Below are 11,111 nucleotides of genomic sequence, written 5' to 3' on the forward strand. Positions count from 1 at the left end.
AAATTTATGAATTTGGATTCAGTCTTGGTTTACACCAAAGTATAATCTGGATTCAGATCTGGTGTACACAGTGATATAATCTGGATTCAGATCTAGTATACACAGTAATATAATCTGTTTTCATATCTGGTTTAAATAGTTTTTAAAAGTCTGGATCCATATCGGATTCACATGGTTGTTTAATCTGATTTTACATCTTGTTTACAGAGCTTTTATTTATCTTTATTTAAATCTGATTTACACTTTTACCTTATTAATTCTGCATAGGGATCTGCTTTACACAGTATTTTAATAAGGATTCAGATCTAGTTTACATTATTTTTAAAATCTGGATTGTGATCTGGTTTATAATATAATCAGGGTTCACATCTGGTTGGCACATTAATATAATCAGGATTCAGATGTGGTTTATACAGTAATATAATCTGAATTCAGATCTGGTCTGCACATTAATATAATCAGGATTCAGATCCTGTTTATACAGTAATATAATCTGCATTCAGATCTGGTTTATACAGTAATATATTCATGATTCAGATCTGGTTTATACAGTAATATGATCAGAATTCAGATCTGGTTTACACAGTCATATAATCTGCATTCAGATCTGATTTGCACAGTTTTTTAATCTGGATTGTGACCTGGTTTATACAGTAAAATAATCAGGGTTCAAAATTGGCTTACACAGTAATATAATCTGGATTCAGATCTGGTTTATACAGTAATATAATCTGGATTCAGATCTGGTTTATACAGTAATATAATTAGGATTCAGATCTGGTTTATACAGTAATATAATCTGCATTCAGATCTGGTTTACACAGTAATATAATCTGGATTCAGATCTGGTTTATACAGTAATATAATCTGGATTCAGATCTGGTTTATACAGTAATATAATCAGGATTCAGATCTGGTTTATACAGTAATATAATCTGCATTCAGATCTGGTTTACACAGTAATATAATCTGGATTCAGATCTGGTTTATACAGTAATATAATCAGGATTCAGATCTGGTTTACACAGTAATATAATCAGGATTCAGATCTGGTTTACACAGTAATATAATCTGGATTCAGATTTGGTTTATACAGTAATATAATCAGGATTCAGATCTGGTTTACACAGTAATATAATCTGCATTCAGATCTGGTTTACACAGTAATATAATCTGGATTCAGATCTGGTTTATACAGTAATATAATCAGGATTCAGATCTGGTTTACACAGTAATATAATCTGCATTCAGATCTGATTTACACAGTTTTTAAAATCTGTATTGTGACCTGGTTTATACAGTAATATGATCAGGGTTCAGATCTGGTTTACACCATACTATAATCTGGATTGTGATCTGCTTTCAGAGGCGCTGTGCTGGCCGATGCTGCTGTCTACATTCAGTCACTATTCTCTCTTCCATTTGTCCGCCAACATGTACGTGTTGTGGAGTTTCTCCTCCAGCATCATCAATATGATGGGCAAAGAGCAGTTCATGGCTCTCTACCTCTCCGCAGGTGTGTGCATATGTGAACACAAAAACATCACTATAAATATTTCTGCATTATTAGACTTGAATGTTTTTGTCCTCTATCCTCAGGTGTGATCTCCACATTTGTCAGTTATGTCAGTAAAACAGCGATGGGCCGGTTGGGTCCATCATTAGGAGCGGTGAGTGTGTTTTTCACATTAGTTTAACACATCAGGTGAATGTGGTACACAGATTGTTGTGTTGGGTAAATCCCCATAGACTTCCATTCATATGCATACAAATGCTGCAGGCCGAGAACACAAGCTCGCACGACAACTTTCGCATGTTGCTGAATTCCAAAGTTCAAGCTTGGAGAACTCTCACCTGCGATTAATAAAAATTGCCAAATTAAATCTGCTTCTAGATCTGGTTCATGACATTTTTCGATCTTGGTTGTGATCTGTTTTACACAGTTATTAGGTCTAGATTCAGATCTGGTCTATTGGTCTACACTGTTATTTAATCTGGATTCAGATCTGGTTTACACAGTTTTTTTTCTGGACTCATATCTGGCCTACGATCTGGATTTAGACCTAGTTTATACTGTTATTTAATGAGAATTTAGATTTGGTTTAAATGTTACTGTTTTTTATTTGGTTTAAATGTTTTTTTTAAATCATAATTATTTAATCTGGATGCAGTCTTGGTGGACACAAAAGTATAATCTGGATTCATATCTGATGTACACAGAAATATAATCTGGATTCATATTTGATGTACACAGAAATATAATCTGGATTCATATCTGATGTACACAGAAATATAATCTGGATTCATATTTGATGTACACAGAAATATAATCTGGATTCATATCTGATGTACACAGAAATATAATCTGGATCCATATTTGATGTACACAGAAATATAATCTGGATTCATATCTGATGTACACAGAAATATAATCTGGATTCATATTTGATGTACACAGAAAAATAATCTGGATTCATATCTGATGTACACAGAAATATAATCTGGATTCATATTTGATGTACACAGAAATATAATCTGGATTCATATTTGATGTACACAGAAATGTAATCTGCTTTCAGATCTGGTCTGCACATTAATATAATCTGCATTCAGATCTGGTTTATACAGTAATATGATCAGGATTCAGATCTGGTCTGCACATTATTATAATCAGGATTCAGATCTGGTTTATACAGTAATATGATCAGAATTCAGATCTGGTTTACACAGTCATATAATCTGCATTCAGATCTGATTTACACGGTTTTTAAAATCTGGATTGTTACCTGGTTTATACAGTAAAATAATCAGGGTTCAGATTTGGTTTACACAGTAATATAATCTGCATTCAGATCTGGTTTATACCATAATATAATCAGGATTCAGATCTGGTTTATACAGTAATATATTCATGATTCAGGTCTGGTCTGCACATTTATATAATCAGGATTCAGATCTGGTTTATACAGTAATACGATCAGGATTCAGATCTGGTTTACACAGTCATATAATCTGCATTCAGATCTGGTTTACACAATAATATAATCTGCATTCAGATCTGGTTTATACAGAAATATATTCATGATTCAGGTCTGGTCTGCACATTTATATAATCAGGATTTAGATCTGGTTTATACAGTAATATAATCAGGATTCAGATCTGGTTTATACAGTAATATGATCAGGATTTAGATCTGGTTTACACAGTCATATAATCTGCATTCAGATCTGGTTTACACAATAATATAATCTGCATTCAGATCTGGTTTATACAGAAATATATTCATGATTCAGGTCTGGTCTGCACATTTATATAATCAGGATTCAGATCTGGTTTATACAGTAATATAATCAGGATTCAGATCTGGTTTATACAGTAATATGATCAGAATTCAGATCTGGTTTACACAGTCATATAATCTGCATTGGATTCTGATCTGATGTACATAGGTTTAAATAGTTTTTAAAAATCTGGATTGCATCACATGATGTGCTCAGCAGATTTTCAGCGAATAAGTCATTTAATTAGAGCATTGTTTCTCAACCACCTTCCTGGATGACCTCCAGCACTGCATGTTTTGGATGTCTCCTTTGTCAGTCGCACCGATTACAGCCTTTTCAGCTGGTGATCTGAATCAGGTGTGTAAGGTTAAGGAGACATGGGGTGCATCTGAAATCGCATACTTCCATACTATATAGTATGCTAAAAACAGTATGTGAGCTCAGTAGTAAGTCTGAATTCTTAGTTTTCGAAAAACAGTATGCGAGAAGTACCCGGATGACTTGGTAAATCTGGTAAGATTCTGAAGTGTGCATTCAATGCACGCTACACTATCTCATTATGCACCATGAAAGAATTATTGAGTCATGTGATGTTGACAAAATGGCGGATGTAGTACGTCCTGAGTTCAATTCATACTACTGACATTTGAGGTTGAGTAGTACATTTAAATTCAAATGCATTACCTACTGAGTAGGAAATTTCGGATGCAGTCATGGATTGTGTGCAGAACTGGTGCTCCTCCAGGAACGTGGTGGAGAAAAACTGAATTTGAGTAACTAATTACACCCCACACTGTGTGTCAGTCAGGGGCCATCATGGCGGTTCTAGCAGCTGTTTGCACAAAAATGCCTGAAGCCAAACTGGCCATCATCTTCCTCCCGATGTACACCTTCACCGCCGGAAACGTGAGTGTTTGTCAGAGACAGAGTTTATGATTGTGATTTGAATGTAATTCTGTGCACATAATGATCATGTTATGTTTTTTCTGTCAACAGGCTCTCAAAGCCATCGTCGCCTTGGATACAACAGGTTTGATTCTGGGATGGCGGTTTTTTGATCACGCCGCTCATTTAGGCGGAGCTTTATTCGGCATGTGAGTAAGATGTCAATGATGAAAAATTGCCTTAATTAATTGGAATAACACTAAAAGGAAATACAGATGATTGTTGTAATTGCATTGGGATTTTTTTATGGATTCTCGATTAGGTTTATGCAATAATTCAATCATGTTTTTGGTGTTTTATCACTTTCTTTAAAATTTTAAAAGCATAGTAAATAAGTTTAGGTACTATAATTAATATAAATAGAATTTAAAAACAATTTACAGGGTGTCTGCAGGGTCTTATAAAGTGTTAAAAGTTGATAAATCAATTATGAGAAAATAAAGGCCCTTAAAATGTATTAAAGTCTTAATCATGTTTTTATGAGGTCTTAAAAGTTTGTTCAAGCGTTGTCCAAAGTGTTTGACTGCAAAAAAGCATAAATCAATTAATTTTCCTCCTAATATTAACAACGGCGTGCTCGACCCCTCTTCAGGCCGGGGCGCGTCCGGCCAAGTTCCTTCCTCCCGGTGATGTTACCAAATTTGCGACAAACACGGGTAGGTGATATGACGCTGTCTACATGTAGCGAAACCATAGAGCGAAACAGACGGGAAAATGTAAGTTTGCGTACTCCTGGTTAGAGAAAGACCAGTTTAAACAGAGGCTGAAGCCTGTCACTGAAAACAACCGCATAAACTAGGCCCACAAAGAATCTGCGCGCGCAGAATTCTGCAGATTTTTCGCAGATTTTCCGCAGATTTTTCGCAGATTTTTAGCCCATTATTAATTCTGTTTATTTACTTCAGTAAATGTGTAAATCTGAATTTATTCAGTTTTTATTCAGTAATTTCTTACTTTTTATTTAATATATTAAAGTTTTAGTTATGATACTCTGCTGGATACTCCCAAAATAATTCAGCAGAAATCCTCAGATTTTTACCAAAATTCACTACAGAAATAGCAAAAAATGTCCGCAGAATCCGTCTGGCCCTGCGCATAACTTATTCTCTCAAGCTGTTTCTTCTGAGCTTATCGGAGTTCTGTTGCATGGTTGTGCTCCATTGATTTTTTTAACTACAACTCTTTATTAACAATTGTTTATTAAGTTACAGGTTTGATACTGATTAGAACTTGAAGTGGCGATGAGGTCTTAAAATATTCTGAGGTCTTTAAAAGGTATTGAAATTGATTAAACCTAAATAAAAATAATAAACAAAAACAATAAAAAAAGCCTCACAAAATGTTTTAGTTAAAATGAAAATATAAAATTGGAAAATAAATGTTGATTCAAAATATTATTCTATACTATTGAAATATTAAGAAAGAAAAATGACAAGAGCACATACTAAACTCATTAAAATAAAGCTGATGAAATGAATAGCATGAATAAATACTGCAACATAAAACACATGAATAAAACAAAAGCATACTAAATGTTGAGTTTAAAATTGAATAATTTAAATACACAATAATAAATAATAAAAGAAATATTTACAGAAATATGTATTGAAACTATTTTTGTTCTGATCAAAACTGAAAAGCGTATTAATTTACTAAAATGGTGGCGCAGTGGGTAGCACGTTCACCTCACAGCAAGAAGGTCGCTGGTTCGAGCCTCGGCTGGGTCAGTTGGCATTTCTGTGTGGAGTTTGGAGGTGCTCCGGTTTCCCCCACAAATCCAAAAACAAGTGGTATTGGGGAATTGGGTAAGCTAAATTGTCCATAGTGTATGTGTGTGAATGAGTATGTATGGATGTTTCCCAGTGATTGGCTGGAGCCGGAAGGGCATCCGCTGCGTAGAACACATTTCGCTGTGGCGACCCCTGAATAATAAAGAGTCAAAGCTGAAAAGAAATTGAATAAACGATTGAATTAATTTACTAAAATGTCAAATTATATACTGTAAATATAATAAAAGCTAACTCAAAAGAATCATAAACACTAACAAAAATGTTTTAAAATAGTACTTTAAAGTCAACATGTGAAAATCAAAGCTAATGTTCATTGCATGAAAGCTAAATCACCCTGCAGCCCAAGAGCAGTTACTCACTGAAGCCAACCAAAGCTGAGCCTGGTCAGTATCTGGATGGGAGACTACATGGGAAAACTACGCTGCTGTTGGAAGTGGTGTTAGTGAGGCCAGCAGGGGGCGCTCAACCTGCAGTCTGTGTGAGTCCTAATGCCCCAGTAATGTAAAGGGGTAACTATACTGTCAGTGAGCTCCATCTTTCAGATGAGACTCTCTGTGGTCGTTAAAAATCTCACGGCAATTCTGGTTAAAAGCATGGGTGTAACCCTGGTGTCTTGGCCAAATTCCCTCCATTTGCTCTTAACCATCATGGCCTCCCAATCATCACCATCCACTGAATTGGCTCTATCACTGTCTCTCCACTCCCCCTATTGCTGGTGTGTGGTGAAGCTCTGGTACCGTTGTCCTGTGGCTGCCGTCGTACTATCCAAGTGGATGCTGCACACTGATGGTGGTGTGGAGAGACCCCCCCTCTCATGATTGTGAAGTGCTTTGGGTGTATGGCCATACACAATAAATGCACTATATAAATACACATTACATTACATTACATTAATTTAAAATTGCCATTAAAAGCTCATTAAAAATATAAAAGCATCTAAATCTATAAAGTCAAAACAACAAATCCACAAAAAAGCATCGAAAACATTCAAATAAAAGATAAAAATATTACAATTTCAAACTTAATGCAAATAAAAACACTTCAAAATATTACTAACTATTGAAGAAACATAAAAATAACAGCAGCATATCAAACCTAAACTAACTCCTAAAACTTGGAAAAAAAAAAAAAAAAAAAAAAAAAAAAAAAATATATATATATATATATATATATATATATATATATATATATATATATATATATATATGTGTTAATCAAACAATATTAATAAATATTTCTTGTATATACTGATAAATCAGAAACCCTCTGCTCTTAATGTGGCCACAAGATACATTTAACACACATTTCAATAGATTAACATGTTTATTTTCTAAACATCAAACGTGTTTTCTTCTCTAGCTGGTACATCATATATGGGCATGAGCTCATCTGGAAGAACCGAGAGCCGCTGGTGAAACTGTGGCATGACTTCAGATCACGAGGACCAGGAGGTGGCAGCAACGGCTCCATTTAGAGCAGTGCATGATGGAAAGAAACCGAGCAGATGACTGGAGGAGATAAAAAGGACACAGATATTCCTGCACTGATGTGTTTTCACTATCGCTGTGGTGTGGTAATGCCCTGCCCCCGAGTTTAAATGTAAACAAAATGAGCTCCGCCCCCAGGGTTACATTTGAATCCAGTGAGCTCCACACACTAACATTAAAGTCGAATAAAATGAGCTCCACCCCTAATTTAAATTTGAATAAAATGAGCTACGTCCCTAGCTTAAGTTTGAATGAAATGAGCTCCACCCACCAAGATTAAATTTAAAACAAATATACTTCGCCAATCACAAGTTAAATTTGAATAAACTGAGCTCCACCTCATAGTTTAAATTTGAATGAAATTAGCTCTACCCCAAGGTTAAATTTAAATCAAATGAGCTCCGCCGACCAAGGGAAAGTTTGAATAAAATCTGAGCTCCACCTTTAAGGTTAAATTTGAACAAAATGAGCTTCAACTACCAAGTGTAAATTTTAATGACATTAGCTACACCCTCAGGGTTGTATTTAAATAAAATAAGCTCCACCCCATGTTTACATTTTAATCTACTGAGCTCCGCCCCCCACCAAGTTTAAGTTTGAATAAAATGAGATCCGCCCACCAAGATTAACGTTGAATAGAATGAGCCCCACCTACTAAGGTTGAATTTAAATAAAGTGAACCCCACCTTCCAAGGTTAAATTTAAATAAAATAAGCTCCACCCCCACATTTAAATTTGAATAAAACGAGCTCCGCCCCTGTTTAAATTGGATTAAAATGATCTGTCTCCAAGATTTAATTTAAACAAAATAAGTTCCAGCCTCAAGGGTAAATTTAAATAAAAAGAGCTCCACCCATCAAGTTTAAATGTGAATAGAATTATCTCCGCCTCCCTTGTTTAAATTTAAATAAAATGAGCCCCACCCCCTAGGTTAAATTTAAATAAAATAATGTTCAACCCCTAAGGTGAAATTTGAATAAAATGAGCTCCACCCTCAGGGTAAAAGTTGAATAAAATAAGCCCAATCCCCAATGTTAAATTTAAATGAAATGAGCTACACCCACCAAGTTTGAATTTGAATAAAGTGAGTTCTGCCAACCGAGGTTAAATGTGAACAAAATGAGCTCCACCCCTAAGGTTTATTTTAAATAAATTAAACTCCACCCCCAAGTTTACAATTAAATAAATTGAACTCCACCCACCAACGTCAAATTGAAAATCAAATGAGCTGCGCACACCAAATTTAAATAAAGTCAGTTTTGCCCACCAAGGTTAAATTTAAATAAATTGAGCTCCACCCCAAGATTAAGTTTAAATCCAGTGAGCTCCACCCATAAGGTTTAATTTAAATAAATTGAGCTCCACCCACCAAGGTTAAATTTAAGTAAAATGAGCTCCACCAACCAAGGTTAAATTTGAATAAGGTGAGTTCTACCCACCAAGGTTAAATGTGAATAAATTAAGCTCCACCCCTAAGGTTAAATTTAAATAAAATGAGCTCCACCCCAAGGTTAAATTTAAATAAAATGAGCTCCACCCACCAAGGTTAAATGAAATGAGCTTCACCCCAAGATTAAATTTAAATCCAGTGAGCTCCACCCCTATGGTTTAATTTAAATAAATTGAGCTTCATCTTCAAGGTTAAATTTAAATAAAATGAGCTCCACCCACCAAGGTTAAGTTTGAATAAAGTGAGTTCTGCCCACCAAGGTTAAATGTGAACAAAATGAGCTCGACCCCTAAGGTTTAATTTAAATGAATTGAGCTCCACCCCTACGATTTAATTTAAATAAATTGAGCTTCACCCCTATGATTTAATTTAAATAAATTGAGCTCCACCCACCAAGGTTAAATTGAAATAAAATTAGCTCCACTCACCAAGGTTAAAGTTGAATAACGTGAGTTCTGCCCACCGAGATTAAATGTAAACAAAATGAGCTCCACCCCTAAAGTTTTGTTTAAATAAATTGAGCTCCACCACAATATTTAATTTAACTAAATTGAGCTCCACCAATCAAGGTTAGATTTAAATAAAATGAGCTTAAACCCCAAGGTTAAATTTTAATTAAATGAGCTCCGCCTACCAAATTTAAATTTAAATAAAGTTAGTTCTGCCCACCAAGGTTTAAATTTGAATAAAATAAGCTCCACCCCCAAGGTTAAATTTGAATCCAGTTAGTTTCACCCACTTGGCAAAAAAGCAAATGTAGTTAAGAGGCGGAGCTTCATCTCCCACCACAGCGACTGCTGTACATCTGAGTGAACACGAAACGACAACATGTACAGAATGTGTATGATTAATATAGTCTGTAATTGTCATTCAAGAATAAAACGATTATTTAAAGTTGTCTAATCAGAAATAAGCAGGCGCGTGGCTTTGTTTTATTTGCTGTTAGCCTGTATAATGTCTTCTGCTTGCGTTTTGTTTATTTTCTGGGTTTCAGATGAGACTTTGCTCCCTGTTAAATGTGAATGATTAACCAGGTTTGTCTATAACACACACACACACACACATATATGTCATCAGTAGAAACGGTTTCAGTGTTGTTTTCTCTGATTGGTCAAAGTTCAATAACAGTCATGGTGTCATAATAACTGATGAACAATGTGCCTGTTTTCCACTTCCTCATGTTTTGATGAAGTCACTGTATCGCTCGGATTTTCCTGTTTCCCAGTTCTCTCTCAATAACTTCCATCCCATAATTTCACATATTTGAATCACAAGTCACCCATTATTGCCCCTTAATTAATTAGTGTTAGATTTCACCACAAAACACTAAATATATTCAGAAAAAAATGTTTTATTTTTGTTTTAATCTGATATATTTATATTATATTTGATCTGTTTTTCTTACCCAAAGTCTTTTTGTTTTTACTGTTATAAAAGTGCCGTTCTAAAGTTTTATACTACCTATATTTTAGTGCTAGTATTAGTGATACTTGACTCGTATATCACTGTTTAATAGCATTAATATGTACTAACATCACTAATCAATGATCTTAGAAGTGCAAAGTTTAAGATTTTGATGTAGAAATATCTAATTAAATTAGTTAGTGACATTTATAATGTTACTAAATATTAGTAACAAGTCAAATAATGCTGTTATTTTAATCCAGATTTTTTGTTTTTGTCTATTCATCAAGGAATATTACAATAATAATAAATGAATAAAAAAATAAACAAATACAAATAAATAAATAAAAGTATCTTTAAACTTTCAAACTTAAATGAAACTGAACACAAAAAGTAAAAGCACAATCAAACTATTCATACAATTTTAAATGTATATATACTTGCCGGCCACTTTATTAGGTCCAACTGCTCGTTAATGCAGATTTCTAATCAGCCATTAGCATTTAGGCATGTAGACATGGTCAAGACGATCTGCTGGAGTTTAAAGCGAGCATCAGAATGGGGAAGAAAGGGGATTTAAGTGACTTTGAACATGGCATGGTTTTTGGTTCCAGACGAGCTGCTCTGAGTATTTCAGAAACTGCTGATCTACTGGGATTTTCACGCACAACCATCTCTAGGGTTTACAGAGAATTGTCCAAAAATGCCCAGTGAGCGGCAGTTCTGTGGGCGCAAATGCCTTGTTGATGTCAA

At 34.6% G+C, this 11,111-nt stretch overlaps 1 protein-coding gene across 3 annotated transcripts in view; it reads left to right on the forward strand.

Annotated features, from left to right (window-relative positions):
* parlb (presenilin associated, rhomboid-like b) overlaps positions 1-9,864 on the forward strand; it is a 16,383-nt gene extending 6,519 nt beyond the window's left edge. For 2 of the 3 annotated variants that reach the window (XM_073924115.1, XM_073924116.1), the window contains exons 6-10: positions 1,367-1,516; positions 1,600-1,670; positions 4,087-4,188; positions 4,279-4,376; positions 7,377-9,864. In XM_073924115.1, the coding sequence (XP_073780216.1) occupies positions 1,367-1,516; positions 1,600-1,670; positions 4,087-4,188; positions 4,279-4,376; positions 7,377-7,491 (536 nt within the window). In that variant the 3' untranslated portion in view covers positions 7,492-9,864. The remainder of the gene's footprint in view (positions 1-1,366; positions 1,517-1,599; positions 1,671-4,086; positions 4,189-4,278; positions 4,377-7,376) is intronic. The other variant, XR_012391116.1, reaches the window with a different exon arrangement.
* Positions 9,865-11,111: the final 1,247 nt, after the last annotated feature.

The sequence above is a fragment of the Danio rerio genome, chromosome 15, assembly GCF_049306965.1.
Source record: "Danio rerio strain Tuebingen ecotype United States chromosome 15, GRCz12tu, whole genome shotgun sequence".
Taxonomy (NCBI): domain Eukaryota; kingdom Metazoa; phylum Chordata; class Actinopteri; order Cypriniformes; family Danionidae; genus Danio; species Danio rerio.